The sequence below is a fragment of the Rattus norvegicus genome, chromosome 5, assembly GCF_036323735.1.
Source record: "Rattus norvegicus strain BN/NHsdMcwi chromosome 5, GRCr8, whole genome shotgun sequence".
Classification (NCBI taxonomy): domain Eukaryota; kingdom Metazoa; phylum Chordata; class Mammalia; order Rodentia; family Muridae; genus Rattus; species Rattus norvegicus.
Window position 1 is genome coordinate 19,242,748 of NC_086023.1, and position 21,950 is coordinate 19,264,697.

Genomic DNA, 21,950 nt, shown 5'->3' on the forward strand with positions numbered 1-21,950 from the left:
GTCACCTGAGTTTTTGATCTTAGCCATTCTCACTGGTGTGAGGTGAAATCTCAGGGTTGTTTTGATTTGCATTTCCCTTATGACTAAAGATGTTGAACATTTCTTTAGGTGTTTCTCAGCTGCACACTAACAATTTAAAAGCTATCCAAAGGCATAATACAGATATAACAAAAGTTAGTATGCAATGGGTTGGAGCAATGCCTAAATAATCAATTCTAGTTCACATGCCTCTAGAAACAATTTTCTCAATAAGCAATGTACTGCATTAGTGTTTCTGACACTCATTAGCTATACTAGGTCCAGCAAGATTATGTGCTTTCTTGCTCAGCCTCATTGTTTTGCTTAAGATATAACTAACATTATAACCTACATCAAAAAACATAAAGATAAAGCTATATAAGACAATCTAAATATAAAATTAGTAACATGGTAGTTACACAGTAAGTGCTCAATAAATACTAGCTAAGATTTGTCCTTTAAAATACAATCAAAGAAATGGCTGGCAATATTCTCAACTTGAGATCTGCTTTTGAAATCAGTACCTAACTGAAAAAGAAAAGAACTCAGTGAAAATTAAGAGAGTCTGCCCAGGTTGAGGGAAATTGAAGACAAGGTATGAAATCTTACAATTACTATTTAGGGTATATGTGCATGGATCTACTAGACAAACCATTTACACTAAGCCAACACCACCTCAACTAATTCTGCCTAATACAATGAACAAAAAAGTGCACACTGAGAATCTCACAAAGCTCAGCTTACCTCTCCTTATATAGGGCTTAATGTATTACAAACACTAAAATAAGTTTATAAAACAAATTATCCTAAAAATACCTAAGATATAATACAATCAACTTTTTTGAACTTCATACTAATAGGAACTCACAAGAAATAAAAGTGCCAGTGGAGGGTGGTAAATGACTCAGGAGTTAAGAGTCCTGGCTATTCTTCCAGAATATTGGGGTACCATTCCCAACATCAACTTGGCAGCTAAACGGGTCTGTAAATCTAGTCCCGGGAATCCAAATCACTCTTCTGGCCTCCTCTTTGTAGACAGGGTATATAGACAAACATGCAAACAAAACTACCATACATAAAATAAAATAATTATTACAAAGAAGTAAATGTGCCAATTTACATATTTGTTTAAGTTAACAACTAAACCTTCAGGAGGTGGTGGCACTCACCTTTAATCCCAGCACACAAGGCAGAGAGGCAGGTGGATCTCTAAGTTCAGGACCAGCCTGGTCTACAAAGTGAGTTCCAGGACAGTCAGAACTATACAGAAAAGCACTGTTGTTAAAAAAAAAAAAAAAGAGGAAGGAAACAGAAACAGACAGAAACAGAAACCAACTAAACCTCCTTGTTTACTGCTTTCTCTCCTCACTCTGGGCCCAGTGTGTTCATCTAACTCCATACCTTGTTCTGATTACACTTTAAACTCCCTTTTCCGCTTTTACACAACATTCATCACATCTTTCAACCCATGCCCAAAGGGAAGCTTGTCTACTAGCTTTCAATGTAGATTCTGAGGCTATTTCCAATCTTAGACAAACATGCAAGTATATTCCACTCAGATACTGTAAGTTACAATAATCAATGCAGCAGTTACATGACGCATCTACCTCCTGTTTCTCTCCTTTGTCCTGAAGTTTTTGTCCCCTGGCTCCAACTATATCTGTCCTTATTTGTTCAAATGTATGGTCAGTCCCTGAGCTATTCAAATAGGGCAAAGTTAAACCATCCCCCAATGAGAAAGATGATGTAAGCTAAGAACCTATGGTCCATACTTAGATTAACATTTAACCACTTAAAAGTGGGAAGAGAATGGTTGAAGAAGGGGCAAGGAGGTACAAGCTGTGCCATCACAGTCTTCAAAGGCTTGAGCACAACAGCGGTTCTGTGTCATCAGTCAACTCAACTGCTGAATTGTTTATACCCAAGTTAGACAGATACCAGACAGTTCACAAACTACTGAACTGTGACCCAAATGCCATGATTAATCTCTTGTGCAGTGTACCACAATTCTAAGTCTTGCATTGATTTGGAGATCTAAAGTAGGATGTCCTGCAAAGACAGCAACAAAGAAGGGCAGGATTTCTATCTCCCAGAAAAAAAGGCAAAAGAATTAACTTCACTGTTGTAAGTGACATATCAGATCCAAGGATTTACATTTGGGGAACTAGTAAAAATCTCCACGTCTGTAAATGCCTGTGAGTCAAACAATTCATTTTCAAGGTGTTAAGAAACCAGTCAATTGGAAGCAACATACTTACATCGCTCGCAGAGATTGTTCCTGTTTCAACAGCAACACCGCTACCACGAAGTTTCTATTATAAAATAAATGACTTATTACTTAGTTTTGCTTTGTATTTTATCCTAATCTATCAGCTTACAAAATGAGCTGGATGAATTTTATCAGTTTCCCTAATCCTGCTTTATAAAGAACATAAAGATGATATAAAAGTTCTTTTCTTCCACCAGATAATCAACAGACTACGACTAGCTGAACAGTAGTCTAATAAACACAAGGCAAGCTTCAAAGGTGCAGCTTGCAAACACTTCTGCTTCAGCGTTTACTAAGGAATGGTGTTTTCATTCAGATGACTGCCTACCCTACCACTCTCAACATTTCTGATGAAACATTTTTAAGTAGGTGCTTAACAATAAGAAGATAAAGCAAAGCTGAGACATAATCTCAGTATTCACCATCACAAATGCTACAAAGGAATTACCAAACAGAATGGCATGTAACAAATTAAGAGAAAACTAATAATGAATTTTGGGGGAGCTATTTTTTTATCCATACCCATTAAGTGTAAGGCAAAAAAAATTGCAACCTACGCAACCTAGCAACCAACTTGGTCACTTCAAAGTTTATTTTCACTAGAATCATGAAATTATGAACCTTTTATGAAAGAAAAATATTTTTGGTGAAGAAAAAGATTTTTCATATACTATTAAAAACATTTGAGTAAGATATCAAATATATTCAAGTAATCCTACCTTTCTTTAAACAACACATTTACAATTTAATCCTGATAAAAGGCTATGGAAGAATTTTCTGCCAGTAGCAAGAAAGCCAGTGTGATGAGAACCAAGCAGAGGCAGTGCCCAGACCCTGAGAAGCAAAGCCAGGCTGAGCTTGGGACCTTCAGTAGGTGCCCTATAGCAGGACTTGCAGAGGACAGGCATCAAGCCACACCAGAAAGCCAAAAGATGATGGCAGAGACAGAGCACTGGAAAGATACAGAAAGATCTTAAAGGACATCCACTCAATACTAAGAAACACAACTCTGAGGAAAACTGTTCTAGCCTCTCAAATACTTCTTCCTCTAGTGATGAGACTTCCCCAAGTTGCAGGAAACATTTACAACTGTGCAAGCACTAAGTGGGTAGTAATCACTTCAGGAATGTCAATTCCTCCCTGAGGCACAGTATAAATGGTCCGACTCTGAGCAACGTCACAGGTAAATGCCCACAGAGTGTGCAGTAGTGTTCATCTTTCACACTATGTGTTACTTTGTAAATTCAGGTTCATCTGCATCTGACAAAAAAGCTAGCATTAAAGCAGAGTGAGATTCATTTAAAAGGTCACTTAATTTTTTAAACTTTTTTTTATAAAGGAAGAGAGGAAGTGTAGTATTTATTCCAAACGACCTACATTTAGAAACTTAAATTTTCATATTCATGCACCCATTTTCATTCATGTCTTAAATATATTAAGTATCTTACAAACTCAGTAAAACCTACAGCTTGATGATGTAAAGAATTTCATTCAAAATAATATCTAACTACAAATTAATTTCTCTAAGGCAGTTAAGAGAAAAATATCTAAGCAGACTATCAGGTTCTCTCATGCCTTAAGTTAAAACCTACCAAGTAAGATTTATTTTTAACCTAAGTCAACAGTACAGTAACTGTCAATATTATTTTCCCTGGTTTAGCTCCTCCATATCACCCACTCTTACTCCAAGTTCTGGCTTTTGTTCTCCACAATACTCTTCCCCAAGCCAACCTTTATTTCTTTACTTTTATGAGCATCAGTCCTACTGACCATCTAATAGTCACTACAAGCCTAAAGAAACATTTCAAAGAGCTATCATAAATACCCTATTTTTGTCCCATTCTAAAGATGCACCAAGATAAGTGACATTTTCCCAGATATTACATCAGCAAGCTCTCTTCTCCTTGGAGACATGGAGGTAGAGAAACCTGAAGGTAACCCAGATGATCAGTAAGCAGAATGTCCCAAGTGAACTAAGTGTTTTATCCCGTAATTTCAGATGATACTGTGGGAATGAGCCACTGTGTAAGGCAGGATTGTACGACAGTTGGATGGGGCAGCCCCCGTCTTCCCAAAGGGCACCTGGAAACCTGGTACAAACTCTTGGCCAAGATAAGGACAAGCAGAATGACTAATAGTCTATGTGTTACCTGCAGTTTAAAACTCCCCTGGCAACGCTCAAGACCAGTTTGTTTATTGTGTAACCACTTAAACAAGACACTCTAGTTATACAATCAATAAGGCATAAAATACCTCCCTAAAAAAACCTCTAGAGTTTTCTTCTCCAAACCAAGATTTCTCATATAAATGTTGGTGGTTCAAACATCTAGGCCAAGGCAGATGCTCCACCTGGAAGTCTCTGCCCCCTGAACTTGTTCACATGGGGTTTCCTACATGAAACTCTCTGTGAGCATTCACTAAACTGCCTCCTGCAGGTCTTGACAGTTGTATAAGCTGTATATTCCTGTAGGTCCGGACAGTTGTATAAACTGTATAATCCTGTAGGTCCTGACAGTTGTATAAGCTGTATAATCCTGCAGGTCCTGACAGTTGTATAAGCTGTATAGTCCTGGTAGCTGCCTAAAAAGAATCTGAGTCCCTGACTGCTCAAAAGCAAGGAGAGAAAACCGGAAGTGGCAGAGAAGACAGGTCTGAGCTGTAGCCAGTGAAAGGACAGTTGACATGCCATCACGTCAGCAGTAGCTTGGCTTACTTAACAAATTCAAAGCAGAATTACTTTAATAATGCGCCCTATGTGATTTAGCATATTTACCATGAATAACATGAAAACAGAGTCTGATACCACATTTCTTTTGGATAATAAAGGAAGTTTCTGTTACCTGTGAACTCAACTGAGTTTTTATCCAATTGAAGTAGTAATTTAAGTCACTGCCTTCCATGAGTTCCTTTCCCCAGGCTGCTAACTTGGCAATAATTCTTGCTGCCTGAAAATGAATAAGAAATATATCTGAATGCCAATCCCGTCCTATACCTTAAGAGACAGTTCTTGTAAATCACTTTGCTAAGTGGTTTCCATGACAATTCCTGGGGGTTGGGGAGTTGGGAGGATGGGAGGTATATGATTCACTTCTTAAAACTATTTTAAAACAACACATTTAAACTGTGTTTTAAAATAGTTCCTTTAAAATGAACAAAAATTATCTGTGCTTTAAAAAATTACATAGCATTCCCTAGATTGTTTTGCATTTCAAAATAAGATTTAGAGTCATAGTAGTGACATACATCTATAATCCCAGTACTTCAGTACTAGAGAGTCTAGGAGAATCAAGTATTTGAGATCAGAATGGACTACATAGTGAGAAACTATCATAAGAAGAAAAAATAATAATAAGATTGGGGATTAATCTTAATACCAATATAAATTATCCAAAACATAGCTTAAGGGTGGCAAGACATCTCAGAAAGCAACAGTGCTTACTTACAAGCCTTAAAATTTGAATTCAATCCCAGAACTCATGTGGCAACAAAGAAACTACTGACAAAAGTTATCCTCTGATCTTCATTTGCACCAGGGCACATGGGCCATGCAATAAATAAATAAAGTAGTAGTCAAGTGATTTAAAAGGATTCCTATTTGGAACCCAAAGGCTGAACACATATCAGCAGCATATGCACAAGCAAGAGGAAATGACTAGGAATGAACCTGACATTTATACTCCAGCATAAGAAGGGAGGAATCACAACAGATAATCCATCAACAGACTGACCCTCCCTTCATTTGAAACCTTAGCCAACAGAATTTAAATTAAAAACATTATTTAGGGACCCACAAAATATAGTTCAGTTGGAAGAGTGTTTGCCTGGCATTCAGGAAGTCCTGGGTCTGCTATCATAAAATGGGTATGGGAGCAGACTTGAGGTTTGGGGAGATGGGGTAGGAGGAGTTGTTCAAGATCACTTGCAGCTATTCAGACAGCTGGAAGCCAGCCTGGGTTACATGAGACTCAATCTTTAAGGAAAAAAGTTATCTGGGGTCTGGAAACTTAGCTCAGTAGGAGAGCACTTGCAAAACATGTACAGGCTCCAACAATATAACATCAAAACATTGGCCGAGCTATGTCTTCACTTTGAATAACGATGCTCTAACTAGAGCTACATCAATTTATAACAGTATGAAGACATTTAAACTATACCAGACAACAGGGAAGAAAGCTCAACAACTGAAAGGGGTAAAATAAAATATATTATTAGTTTTTAAAACATCATGCCTAAGAAATGTAGCTTTCTTGTGATTCCTCTGTTTGTTTTGAGGGTTTTTTTTTTTTTGTTTATCTCTTTTTTGGAAGTTTTTTCTTTAAAATGCCCATAACATATAAAGTATAAGTAGACAAGCATAAATCTAGGTGCATACAAAAGAACACACATGTGGGTAGGCAAGGAACACACCTGCACAGAAATGTTTCACTGATAGTGGTCCATGACATTAGAATAAAAGATATTTACTAAGGCTCCTGAAACCCACTCTACAGTGAAAACAGGCAGTTTCCTTGGGCCCAGACCAATTCTCTCAGCCTTCTTTCCTTGCACTGACACCATAAAAGACTCTTCAGTATTGAGGTTCTAAATGTATTTTTTAAAGAAAAGTTTAAAGCAAGAGATTCAAGATATTGACAATAACATATTAAAATAAAACACTGTACTTGTTTCAAAACATTTAATTACTACATAATAAAATGGGATTTTTCTTGCTATATAATCTTGAGCTGTTTACACACCATTACAATAACAGACTGAATGCATTCATCTATTAAACAATATAACTGAACCAGACGAACAAAGGCTCCCAATCAGCCCCTCTTCATTCAATAGCATTAAGAAAGTAGTCACGGTAAGACCAATTCTTCTGCTCCAAGTGACCTGTCTGGAGGCCTCAGGACACACAAACGCAGGAGCAGTCTAAGACAGGTACCTTCTGGTTTCTGCCTGTGCACTGAGATGAGCAAGTCCCATAGCTCTCTCTGTACCAAATCTGGGGGGAGAGAAAGCTGGACTCGCAGAAGTATGTACAATCCTGAGAGCTCATAGGGGGCAACTACTTCTGCTCACATCCCTAGCCCAAGAGGAACCTGCCTAGTGCCCCCTGGGCATAGAAAACTAGGAGCAGTCAGGGGTAGGATTTCCAGTTTCTGCCTACACCCAGAGCTGAAAGGGTACCACAGAACTCTGTTCCCAGATCCTGCTAAAAGAAAACAGGTCTACAGGAGTGCTGACACACAGGCTTACAGGAGGGCCAAGCCACTGACAGAGACAGCAAGACAAGCTAACACCAGAGACAACCTATTGAGGAGAGGCAAGCACAGGAACCTAAGCAACAAAAAGCAAGACTACTTGGCATCATCAGAGCCCAGCTCTCCCACCAAAGCAAATACTGGATATCCAAACACACCAGAAGAGCAAGATTTGGATTTAAAATCACAACTCATGATGATGATAGAGGACTTTAAAAAGGACAACACAGGTAAACAAATAAATCCCTTAAAGAATTACAGGAAAACACAATCAAACAGGTGAAGGAATTGAACAAAACAGGATTTAAAAATGGAAATAAAAACAATAAAGAAATCACAAAGAGAGGCAACTCTGGAGATAGAAAACCTAGGAAAGAGATCAGGAATCATAGATGCAAGCATCGCCAACAGAATACAAGAGATAGAAGAGAGAATCTCAGGGGCAGAAGATACCATAGAAAACATTGACACAACCATCAAAGAAAATGTAAAACGCAAAAAGCTCCTAGCCCAAAATATCCAGGTATCTAGGACACAATAAGATCAAACCTAAGGACTATAGATATAGAAGAAAGTGAAGACTCCCAACTTAAAGGGCCAATAAATATTTTCAACAAAATTATAAAAGAAAACTTCCCTAATCTAAAGAAAGAAATGCCCATAGACATACAAGAAGCCAACAGAAATCCAAATATATTGGATCAGAAAAGAAATTTCTCCCATCACATAATAGTCAAAACACCAAACGGAAAAAAACAAAGAAAGAATATTAAAAGCACTAAGGTAAAAAGTTCGAGTAACATATTAATGCAGACCTATCAGAATCACACCAGACTTCTCACTAGAGACTATGAAAGCCAGAAGATCCTGGGCAAATGTCATACAGACCCTAAGAGAACACAAATGCCAGCACAGGCATATATCCAGCAAAACTCTCAATTAACATAGATGGAGAAACCATACTCCATGACAAAACCAAATTTACACAATATCTTTCCACAAATCCAGCATTACAGATAATAGATGGAAAACTCCAACACAAGGAAAGAAACTAAACCTTAGAAAAAGCAAAAAAGTAATCTCCTTGCAACGAACCCAAATGAAGAGAGCCACAGAAACATAATTCCACCTCTAAGAACAAAAATAACAGGAAACAACAATCACTATTCCTTAAAATCTCTGAAAATTAATGGACTCAATTCCCCAATAAAAAGAAAATAGACTAACAGACTAGATATGGAAGAGGAGCCAGCATTTTGCTCCATACAGGAAACACACCTCAGTGACAAGGATAGACACTACCTGAGAGTAAAAGGCTGAAAAACAATTTTCCATGCAAATGCTCCCAAAAACAAGCTAGAGCAGCCATTCTAATATCAAATCGACCAAAAGTTATCAGAAAAGATATGGAAGGACACTTTATATTTATCAAAGGAAAAATCCACCAAGATGAACTTTCAGTCCTGAATATCTATGCTCCAAATGCAAGGGCACCTGAATTCATAAAAGAAACCTTTCTAAAGCTCAAAGCACACATTGCACCTCACACAATAATAGTGGGAGATTTCAACACCCCACTCTCAACAATGGATGGATCATGGAGAAAGAAACTAAACACAGACAGAGAAACTAACAGAATTTATGAACCAAATGGATATTACAGATATTTATAGAACATTTCATCTTAAAACAAAAGAATATACCTTCTTCTCAGCACTTGATGGTACCTTCTCTAAAATTGACCATATAATCAGTCACAAAACAGGCCTCAACAGATACAAGAAGATTGAAATAATCCCATGCATTCTATCAGATCACCACAGACTAAGGCTGATGATCTTCAATAACAACAAAAACAACAGAACGCCCACATATAATGGAAGTTGAACAATGCTCTATTCAATAATAACTGGATCAAGGAAGAAATAAAGAGAGAAATTAAAGACTTTTTAGAGTTTAATGATAATGAAGGAACTTACAAAAACTTATGGGACACAATGAAAGCAGTGCTAAGAGGAAAACTCATAGCTTTGAGTGTTTCCAAAAAGAAACTGGACAGAACATACATTAGCAGCTTGACAGCACACCTAAAAGCTCTAGAACAAAATGAAGCAAATACACACAAGAGGGGTAGAAGGCAGGAAATAATCAAACTCAGGGCTGAAATCAACCAACTAGAAACAAAAAGAACTATACAAAGAATCAACAAAACCAGGAGCTGCTTCTTTGAGAAAATTAACAAAATAGATAAACCCTTAGCCAGACTAACCAGAGGGCACAGAGTTTCCAAATTGACAAAATCAGAAATGAAAAGGGAGACATAACAACAGAATCTGAGGAAATTCAAAAACATCATCAGATCCCACTACAAAAGCCTATACTCAACAAAACTAGAAAATCTGCATGAAATGGACAATTTTCTAGTCAGATAACAGGTACCAAAGTTAAATCAGAATCAGATAAACCATCTAGACAGTTCCATAACTCCTAAAAAATAAAAGCAGTTATTAAAATTCTCCCAACCAAAAAAAGCCCAGGATCAGATGGATTTAGTTCAGAATTCTATCAGACCTTCATCGAACTCCTAATACCAATACTGTACAAACTATTCCACAAAGTAGAAACAGAAGGAACACTACCCAATTCCTTCTATGAAGTCACAATTACACTTGTACCTACACCACACAAAGACCCAACAAAGAAAGAAAACTTCAGACCAATTTTGCTTATGAATATCGACGTAAACATACTCAATAAAATTATCACAAACTGAATCCAAGGACACATTAAAAGAATCATCCTTCCTGATGAAGAAGGCTTCATCCCAGGGATGCAGGGATGGTTCAAAATATGGAAATCCATCAACGTAATCCACTATGTAAACAAACTCAAAGAAAAAAAACCCACATTATCATCTCATTAGATGCTGAGAAAACATTTGACAAAATTCAACAAAACTTCATGTTAAAAGTCTTGGAAAGATCAGGAGTTCAAGGCCCATACCTAAACATAGTAAAAGCAATATACAGCAAACGAGTAGCCAAGATCAAACTAAACGGAGAGAAACTTGAAGCAATGCCACTAATATCATGGACTAGACAAGGCTGCCCACATTCTCCCTACTTATTCAATATAGTACTCAAAGTCCAAGCCAGAGCAATCAGACAACAAAAGGAGGTCAAAGAGATACAAATTGGAAAGGAAGAAGTCAAAATATCACTATTTGCAGATGATATGATAATATACTTAAGAGACCCCAACAGTTCCACTAGAGAACTACTAAGCCTGATAAACAACTTCAGCAAAGTGGCTGGGTATAAAATTAATTCAAACAAATCAATAGCCTTCCTCTACTGAAAGGATAAACAAACTGAGAAAAATTTAAGGAAATGACACCCTTCACAATAGTCACAAATAATATAAAATACCTCTGTATGACTCTAACCAAGCAAGTGAAAGATCTGTATGACAAGAACTTCAAGTCTCTGAAGAAAGAAATTGAAGAAGACATCAGAAGATTCAACGATCTCCTATGCTCATGGATGGGCAGGATTAATATAATAAAAATGGCCATTTTGCCAAAAGCAATTTACATATTCAATGCAATCCCCATCAAAATTCCAACTCACTTCTTCATAGAGTTAGAAAGAGCAATTTGCAAATTCATTTGGAATAACAAACAACCCAGGATAGCTAACACTATCCCCAAGAATAAAAGACCTTCTGGGGGAATCACTATCCCTGACCTCAAGCTGTATTACAGAGCAATAGCAGATCAATGGAATAGAACTGAAGACCCAGAAATGAACCCATATACCTATGGTCACTTGATCTTTGACAAAGGAGCTAAAACCATTCTGTGAAAAATACGTTAACACTTTCCACAAATGGAGCTGGTTCAAGTGGAGGTCAGCATGTAGAAGAATGCAAAGCGATCCATTCTTACCGCCCTGTACAAAGTTTAAGTCCAAGTGGATCAAGGATCTCCAGATAAAACCATATACACTCACACTAATAAAAGGAAAAGTGGGGAAGAACCTCAAACACATGGGCACTGGGGAAAATTTCCTGAACAGAACACCAATGATTTATGCTCTAAGATCAAGAATCGACAAATGGGACCTCATAAAACTGCAAAGCTTCTGTAAGGCAAAGGACACTGTCACTAGGACAAAACGGCAACCAACAGATTGGGAAAAGATCTTTACCAATCCTATTTCTGATAGAGGACTAATAACCAATATATACAAAGAACTCAAGAAGCTAGATTCCAGAGAACCAAATAAACCTATTTAAAAATAGGCTGCAGAGCTAAAGAAAGAATTCTCAGCTGCAGAATAGGGAACGGCTGAGTAGTTCCTAAAGAAATGTTCAACATCCTTAGTCATCAGGGAAATGCAAATCAAAACAACTCTGAGATTCCACCTCACACCAATCAGAATGGCTAAGACCAAAACTCAGGTAACAACAGATGCTGCTGAGAAAGAGGAACACTCCTCCATTGCTGGTGGGACTGCAAGCTGGTACAACCACTCTGGAAATCAGTCTGGAGGTTCCTTAGGAAATTGGACATAGTCCTTACTATCTGAGGACCCAGCTACACCATTCCTGGGCATATACCCAAAAGATGCTCCAACATACAACAAGGACACTTGCTCCACTATGTTCATAGCAGCAATATTTATAATAGCCAGAAGCTGGAAAGATCCCAGATGCCCTTCAACAGAAGAATGGATATAGAAAATATGGTACATTTATAGAATGGAGTACTACTCAGCTATTAAAAATAATGACTTCATGAAATGCATAGGTAAATGGACGGAACTAGAAAATATCATCCTGAATGAGGTAACCCAATCACAGAAAAACACAGGTGGTAACATGGTATGCACTCACTGATAAGTGGATATTAGCCCAAAAGTTCAAATTATCCAAGGTACACGCCACAAACCACATGAAAGTCAAGAAGAAGGACGACCAAAGTACAGATGCTTCAGTCCTTAAAAGAGGGAATAAAAATATTCACAAGAGGAGTTGTGGAGACAAAGTTTGGAGCACAGACTGAAAGAATGGCCATTCAGAGCCTGCCCCATATATATTCAGCCACCAAACCTAGACAATGTTGTTGAAGCCAAGAAGTGCATGCTGACAGGAGCCTAATATAGATGTCTCCTGAGCAGCTCAGCTAGAGCATGACAAATACAGAGGTGAATGCTAGCAGCAAACCACTGAACTGAGAACGGGGCTCCCCATTGGATGAGTGAGAGAAAGGCTTGTACTAGTTGAAGGGGCTTGCAACCCCATAAGAACAATACCAACCAACCAGAGCTTCCAGGGACTAAACCACTACCAAAAGAGTACACATGGACAGACCCATGGCTCCAGCTGCATATGTAGCAGAGGGTGGCCTTGTTGGGCACCAAATGGAGGAAAAGCCCTTGGTCCTGCCAAGGCTGTACGCCCCGTAGTGTAGGGGAATGTCAGGGCAGGAAGGTGGAAAGGGGTAGGTGGTTGGGGAGGGGAACAACCTCATAGAAGAAGGGGGAGTGTGTATGGGATAGGGGGCTCATGGATGTGAAACCAGGAAAGAGATAACATTTGAAATGTAAATTTTAAAAATCCAATTAAAAAAAAGAAATGGTATTTTATGTGTGCCTTTTAAAATTACTTCTTAATTTAGTATTCTTAGTGTACAATTTCTGTTTTGTTCTATTTCTGCTTTTATAATGTACAGAATACAAATTTTAGTAAAACTATCTTAAATTTATGTATTTATTTCACTTTTATCTAACTATGGTGGTACATTCTAAGAATCATGATACTTGGGAAGCTGAGGCAAGAGGATCAAAGATTGAAGCAGTGTCTGCAGGAAAGTAAGATCAACTCTGTCTTAAAAATACTTCTTTCCTATAAGAAAGGAAAGCCTGTCAATGTACTTTTATGATAATTTTTCAATTAAGTATAATGATGTCCCAACTAGTGTTTTTAAAATTCTCTGATACTTGGAAATACTTTCTTATATCATTAAAATTGTCTAAGACATTCCAAATAATAGACCAGTAATGTTAACATCCTTTTAATATACTTGCTTTAAAATTATTTACTGAAAACAAATGTAAAGTTAAATGACATTTTGCTGTTGAATTGATTTTGTTTTTCTTTAACAAATAAAAAGAATTTCATTTCCTGTTTAAAAAAATAAGAAAGAAAGAAAGAAAGAAAGAAAGAAAGAAAGAAAGAAAGAAAGAAAGGAAGGAAGGAAGGAAGAAAAGAGAGAGGGAGAGAGAGGAAAGAGAGGGAGAGTAGGTAACTAAGTTGTTGCTCCCCTGGGAACAGGTAAGTTATCAAGTAACAACCAACCCAGGTCTGTTTCTTACATTTGCCCGTTTATAAAAATAAGCTCCCTTCTTGTATGGCGTATGTGTGGTTTGAGTATGACATGTCCCCACAGGCTCCTGAGCTGAGCACCTGGTCCCTAGCTAGATATACTGTTTGGGATGTTCTAAAACCCAACTTTAGGAACAGGAGTCTCACTGGACGGAGTAAGTCACTGAAAGCAGGGCTTCAAGTTTTTTTTGGTTTTTTTTTTTTTTGTTTGTTTTTTGTGTTTTTTTCCGGAGCTGGGAACCGAACCCAGGGCCTTGCGCTTGCTAGGCAAGTGCTCTACCACTGAGCTAAATCCCCAACCCAGGGCTTCAAGTTTTACCACCTGGCCCTGGCCCCTGCTTCCTGTTCCGACGACTGCAGAGGTACTTACCTTGACCACTATGATGGGTTATAATTCTTTAGAACTCTGAGACAAAATCAACTCTTCTCTCAGATGCTGCTTCTTTTCAGTTATTTTGTCACTCTTTTGTACAAGGAGAAGAATAACATAGACAAAGGAAAAGAATGTGATCAATTCAAATTTACCATATGAACAGTAAAGGGGTCCTGGCGATTCAACATTGGCAGAAAGTATGGCCAGGCAGTGCTCTTGCTTCGTTTTGCATAGTCAAAGAAAATGCTGACACGCTGGTGATTTTCCTAAAAGAAAACCAAGAACATAATGATTATAAACTGCTCCTTACCCACTTATTGTATATCCATTAATGTGTATGATTTTCTTCTACTGTACATTTATAATTTGTCTCTTCCATTATTAGATAACAGTGGCAAGAACTTGAAAGAACTGGTCACATATCCAGTCAAGAGCCAAGACTGGATTTAAATTAAAGTGTGTGTATTAGTGTTCAATTCACTTTCTTCACTCAGAAAGTTCAGGATTCCCTGCCTAGGTATGATACAGTCCTCAGTGGGCAGGTCTTCCTGGCTCAATTTACATACCAAGGTAATCCCCCACAAACATGTCCATAGGCAAAATGATCTAGATAGTCCCTCACTGAGACTACCTTCCCAGGTGATTATAGGATGTATCAGGTTGACTATTAAAACTAACCTAAAAAAATAAATAAATAATAAAAATTAAAAAAAAAACAACCATCACAATAACATCAAGAACATATACTGTATATATATCAAACTTCATACACAACCAACTACAGAACACTAACAAAGGAAGCATTAGTAAATTTCATATAGGAGCATATTTTCAAAATACGAAAATTAGTTGGAGAGATGGCTCAGTGGGTAAGAACTTGTGCCATATGGTGGGTATGACTATGCCACAGGACAGAAGTTCAATTTCCAGCATTAGCTTGGAAGCTTCTAACTCCAGTCCCAGAGAATGCAAATATTCTCTTCTGGTATCCACTGGTACCAGGCACCACATGGTACACAGACATACATGCAAGCAAAATAAAATAAATATTTTATTTATATACATATATATAGATGAAAATCACATATATTGTTGAAGTTTGCCACCCCCTCATTTTGTCCCATGTCTGCCAGCTATTTCACACTGCTGCTATAATATGCCTGCCAGTCATTGACACAGAAAAATAACTGGACTCAGAGCACGGTCGTGCTGATCACATATCCTCTAAGTCCTGTATGAGGTCTGTTAATCTTAAGACATTCCACAAAGCTTTATGTAGGACCTACCAAAGTAAAGGTCAATATGAACTGTTTTTGTCTAAAATGGCTTGAGTCAGACCACCAGGTAGCACTTCCTGCACCTTTGTATGAGTTTTTGTGGGTTTTTCCTTTATAAACTGATAGAGAAAGATGTTCAATCTCGTAGCCCCAGATAATTCTGAGCTATGTCCCTGATCCATCAGTACAGTATTAGGGTGTGTGTTCAACTAACCATTCCTGTCTGAGATCAGTATTTATATGGTTTGTGGGCAACCCATGGACCCCAGCAATATCTTAGTCTAAGAGGCAAGTTGTACTTTCAAGAAAATATGAAGACACTTCCACCAGGATCATAAACAAAACAGGGTTCTCACTAGCTCAACTTCTAGTTAATATTGTATTGGAGACATTAACCAAACAATCTGAAAATAATTAAACAGACAAGAGTATACCTTTATAAACTAATAAAAATTTCAACCAGAAAATTCAAATAAAATAATCACTAAGGTTCCAATATGTAAAATAAATGGAGAAATAACTTATATAAACAAACTGATGACAGAACAGAAATGAAGTTTATAACAGTAAAGATAAAATATTTAGAAATAATTTAAAATATGCAAAAGTCTTTATACTAAGAACATCCCTTGTTATTATCCCTTATATTTTATTTTTCTACCCAAAACTAAATGACCAAATAAGTATGATGAGCATACTATTTCTTCCTAATTTATACATTCAAGGCAACTCAGTGAAATGTCCAACAAACTAGTCCACAGATCAAGACAGGCAATGCTCAACATCACACAAAACAACAGTTAAAAAAAAAGAAAGAAAGAAAAGCTACCTGGAAGCTACTCTGTAATTAAAACTGGTTGGCACTATGCATGAACACACAGGCATTCCCAGAGAAGTGTGCAGAAAATCTAAAAACAGACCTAAGTATGGAAAATTTAAGGACAAGGTTGACCATAGTGAAAAAGACTGACATTTTAACAATTAATGCTGTACCAAGTGCAGTCATTTTATAGGCATAAAATTATACAGATTCCTTATATCATCCACAAGAACCAACTCTAAGTCACTAAGTATCTAACGTAAAAAGTAAAACGGAAGTACTGGAAGAAGACTCACATGAGCTTTACCACTTAGTGAAGGAAGAGCTAGGAAGCCAGGCCTGGTGACTCAGACATGAAATCCAGCTAGCCTCTCAGGAGGCTAAGGTTGAAGGGTCACAATTTCAAGGCCTGCCTGAACACAGAGTGACTTCAAGGTCAATCCACGCAACTTTATAAGACTCTGCCCCAAAACAAAAGTGTTATTTAAAGGGGGTGGGGTGTGTGTGTGTGTGTGTGCGTGTGCGTGTGCGTGTGTGTGTGTGTGTGTGTGTGTGTGTGTGTGTGTGTGTGTGTGTACTTGCCTAGCATGTATAAGAGCCCTGGGTTCAATTCTCAGTATCACAGAAATATATACAGGAAGAAAGAGAGGAGAGCTGGAAGGGAGGAAGGGACAGAGAAGTGAAGAGGAGAGAAGACAGGGGTCGGAAGGGAGCAGGAAGAGAAGGACAGAGACACACTACTGTTAGGCTGGCTAAGACAGCACACACTTTCCACCCTAGCATTCAGCAGATTCAGGCAGGAACATCTAGAATTTGAAGCTACCCTGAGCTACAAAGCAAGATTTTGCCTCAATTAAAGAAAACAAAAAGTAATTAACTAGACTAAGATCCAGGTATGCTTGGCTCACTCCTGTCATCTCAGTACTTGAAAAGCTGAGCAGAGGATTGCCGTGAATTCAAGGCTACACAGTGAAATCTCAGACTAGATTTACAAAAGAACCCTGCCTCAAAAAGCCAAAAATATCAAAATCAGACTACAAAATAATTTTTTACCATGCGAAAAACAACATAAGCATAGACAAAATTAAAATACAAACAGGAAAAAATGTACTATATATACAGGTATACTTCTCATGGGTTCATAATGAACTCTGAAAATTTACAGAAAAAGCCAACAACACTCGGGGCTGGAGAGATGGCTGCTAATAATCCACAGGACGGTTCCAGTTCCACTGACTCAAACAGCCTATGCTGGCCTCTGCAGTCATGTAAATGATGGACAAACAAACAGACAAGCAAAACACCCATATACGTAAAACTAAATAAAATTAAATCAGACCTAAGCCAGACAGAAATATAAAATAGACAAAGTCAAATAATTCAACGATGGGATTTAAAAAGTTTCATAAAATATTCAACTTCATGTCTCACTTCAAATAAGGAAAAATGGAACCACCTGATAATGTCCTCTGTTAGCAAGGCTGCAGAGAAGCGCTATTCTAACGTGCTGCTAGTGAAAATTCGAACACACTGGCCATCTCTTAACACAGATACAAATGCAGTTGTCCTTTACCCAGCAATGGGACTTCTGAAAACTGTACTATAAATGAGAATATGAAAGAAGGCTTGTAGAGGTTCCTCTTTCCCTCATTACACCTGACAATGAAGTCTTTCTGAACTGGGGCTACTGCAAAGTATTAACAGCTAAGTCCACGCAGGCATTGGGCACATACTCACCTGCAGCATGTCGTCGACCATGGTCAGTATGTACTGCACTGTCTGTTCTTTGGAGATGTGTGTCATCAGATTTATAAACGTTTTAGCACACTGCAAAACATTAAATTCATGTTAGTGTTCTGTTCGCTTTTTAAATTTAAAATAGAGTCTCACTCTGTAGCCCTGGCTGTCCTAATCCTCACTATGTACAACAGGCTGGCCACAACCTCAGAGATCCCTTGCCTTTGTCTCCCCAGTACTGGAATTAAAAGCACCACTACACCAGCATATGCATCTTTTTACAATTTTAATGGCACATCTATAAAATATTATTTCTATTTCATAGAACAAAATAGAAATGCTATTAGATAGCCAATTATAGAAAATGTGTACTTTTTACACTCATTATGATGAGACTTGAGGACTTCACCATGACTTGTATCAGACTCTTGACTGTTTATAATGGTGATAAACTTTAAAATAGTTGCTGTTTTTAAGTACACACACCTAGCCATTATCACTCTTGATTACTCAGGACAGCATAACCTCTTATAGACAAAGACTAAAACTGATACTAAAATATACTTATTTTTGAGATGAACTTGGAAGCAGAGCCCCCGAGAGTGCTGGAGACTGCAGTCACAAGGCCTTGGTCTTCTACGCCCTACAGCACACCAACCATATGGATGCTCTGGAACTCAGTCAACCCTGGAACCAACAACATCCTATCTAACAGTTTTCCCAAGACCATTAGAATAGTCTGCACTGCACTTGGACTCTGTCGCCCAAGCACAGCTCTGCATCAGAAACTGTGATGGACAATAGCACAGCATCTTACTTGGGAACCAGGTTCTACGTTCATCATGTAAGACAAATAAAGCACAATTAAAACTATGTCATATAAGTCTCTTAAATCACCCAAAAATTATGGCTTTGCATAAGTAACACAATTCAGTAACAAGTTTGGAGTCACAGTTTGAAAATCTTTGCCTACTCCATAGGCAGAACAGATTGACAAGGTTCTATTCAGTACCCACTCATCCAGTAAATACTCCATGTAAGAAACAAGGAAATGATACCCTACCACACGCGCGCGCACGTGTGTGTGTTTGTGTGTGTGTGTGTGTGTGTGTTATTTCTGAGATATACATACATATACATATTCACATGCATATACACAATACTATCTGTCCATGTAATATCTATTCCACATACCATATGGATAGTCCACATACCATATGGAACAGAATTTTTAAATTACATAGCATGAAGTGGAAATTTTGGTTTCTTTGGAAACTCAGTTGTGTCATGTGTTTTTTCTGGAAACTGTCTTATGAGAGGTCTTGTGATATTTTTCCTGGAAGCTGTCTTTATGAGAGGATATTTTACAGAAGCAGACATGTGAGAGGGCATATCATATTTTGCTGGATCAGATGCTTAGAAAGAATACAGCTATAACTCCACAGTGTAGCTCTTGCATTGCTACACCTTGCAACGCTTCACTGGTCTTCACTAGCTTCACACTGGTCTTCGTTAGTTGTACAACACTTTGCTGGTCTTCCCTACACAGAGAGAAGTGCACCAAAGAACTCATGGTGAACCAACTGATTTTTGCTACTTCCACTGTCTCAATTTGGTGGAACCCTGCGGTTTCTGCTGGACAAAGCTGCCGCTACTGATACATGTTTGGGTTTTGCTATTGGACTGAACTGCTGGTATTCTGACAATGAAGAGTGGAATTGCCTTAAAATAACTACTTCTAAACAGGTCCACAACCCCTTTTCCTATAAACCTTCTTTTTCCCCTACCTCTGGTCAGTGGACTATAAGGGAGATTGAAGCGTTCTAGGACCCTAAGTAAAAGTAGTTTTAGAAAAATCTAAGCATACAATAGCATTTCTAAAATAACCTTTACTTTATTGTCAAAGTTAAAAGTAAAAACACTTAAGTCAAACATTAAGCTGTAATCTTTTAGCAAAAAATAAATTCCACATATAATCCTCCATGTAATATTTTTAATATACTGCCATTTTGTTTGGTTAACAGCAGGTGCTAATTTCATGGCATTAATATATAATGCTCACCACACCAGATACTGGAATCCAAGTGAACTAGTTTACTCCTTTAATGAAGCTCTTCACATATTAAGGCCTTTCCCCACTTTTACAGTAATACAGTGATTCATATAGTGCTAGCAGGATGAAAAATAGTAATCAAGAGGGAATCTTTATAATGTATATCAAAAGCTTTATACATATTTAAATTATGTGATCAACAATCATGTTTATAGAACTTAATATCAGGCAATTACTAAGACTGTTCACCTCAAAACTCCTTGCAACATAAAAAAACCAAAAACAAAACAAGAGAAATTACCAAAGTATGTAAAGTGTTGGTATTAAGCATTTCATGATTCATCTACTTAATAGATAACTCCAGATTTTGGTTTGTTTGTTTTGAGACAGCATCTCACTGTCCTGGAACTCATTATGTGCATCAGGCTGGCCTCACACCCATAAAGATCTGCCTAATTCTACCTTCTGAGTGCTGGCATTAAAGACCGGTGCCACTGTGCTCAGCTCAGAATTACTTTTAAAAGCCATTATTTCTATTAGTAAGAGTATAGGCTGAAAAATGCCTTGAGACTGAAGTGAAAGCACTAAGTGATAACAGAAAAACTATCAGGTTGAATAATGCTTTTTTTCTTATAATTGTTTAGTAATATTAATTATTACAAAAGCATATTAACTATATAAATATCTTAAATCATCATGCATGAAAAGCTCTAAAACAATTTTAAAAGAAACAAAGACTAGAAACCCATCTTTGATATAAACATGGCAAACATCAATGGATGTATCTACACAGAGACAGTATGAGGGGACCATGAGTGCAACTCAAAGGCTGAACGCGAGCTTAGCACACAGGATACCCTAGCCTCAGTGCCAGCACCACTGCCTCTTTAAGAAAGAAAAAAGTTTTTAAAGTGTGTGTGTGTGTGTAAGTGTAAGTGTGTCTAAGTGTGTGTGTGTGAACAGCAAGAGGGAAGGAAAGGGAGAGAGAAAGGGGGAGGGAGGAAATATTTTAGGTTAAAATACAAGGGATTCAAAAAAAGTTCAGAATAGTTCTAAATACTTAATGAGAAAAAATATAAATCCCACATAATCAAACTAATAGGGTGCCCCTTTTAGCTACAAACTCAAGTATTTTACTTATATTAGGCATTTCAAGTATTACTACTGATAATGTAATGTAAAAAAATTAACTAACAATGTTAGTTTGAAAACTGTGTACATTTCAAAAAAGTATTTTTCATTCTACGAACTCAGAAGGTACTCATCTGGGCTTGGTGTACAAGCCCATAATCCCAGTCACACAAGAGACTAAGTCAGGAGGATTGTAGATTCAAGAGGAGCCTGGACTACAGAGTGAGTTCAAGGTTAGCCCTACCAACTTAGTAAAATCTTTCTCCAAAAATAAAATAAAATTTTACAGTAAAAAAGAAAGGAAGAAAAAAAGAACTGGAGAGATGGCTCAGAGGTTAAGAGCATTTGTTGTGCTTTAAGAGGACCCAGGATCCATTCCTAGGACCCACATAGCAGCTACTGTTTATAACTCCGAGGGATCCAACATCCTCATCTGGGCTCCATGAGGATCAGGCACATCTGTACTGCACTGTACTTACATGCAGGTATAACACTCATACACATAAAATAAATCGTTTTTTAAAGATTTAAAAAGAGGCCTAGAATGTAGTGTGGCTGTAAAAACCTTGCATGGGCATGTTTAATCTTGAGTACTGCAAAAAGTAAAGAAAAAAGAAGGAACTCAAAACTGTAATA

At 37.6% G+C, this 21,950-nt stretch overlaps 1 protein-coding gene across 7 annotated transcripts in view; it reads right to left on the reverse strand.

Moving 5' to 3' along the window:
* Atp6v1h (ATPase H+ transporting V1 subunit H) overlaps positions 1-21,950 on the reverse strand; it is a 105,668-nt gene that overhangs the window by 65,899 nt on the left and 17,819 nt on the right. For 4 of the 7 annotated variants that reach the window (NM_001398985.1, XM_006237802.4, XM_008763524.3 and 1 more), the window contains 4 exon segments: positions 18,131-18,220; positions 14,449-14,562; positions 5,128-5,232; positions 2,277-2,330 (listed from right to left, as the gene is read on the reverse strand). In NM_001398985.1, coding sequence (NP_001385914.1) covers positions 2,277-2,330; positions 5,128-5,232; positions 14,449-14,562; positions 18,131-18,220 — 363 coding nt within the window. 7 annotated transcript variants of the gene reach the window in all.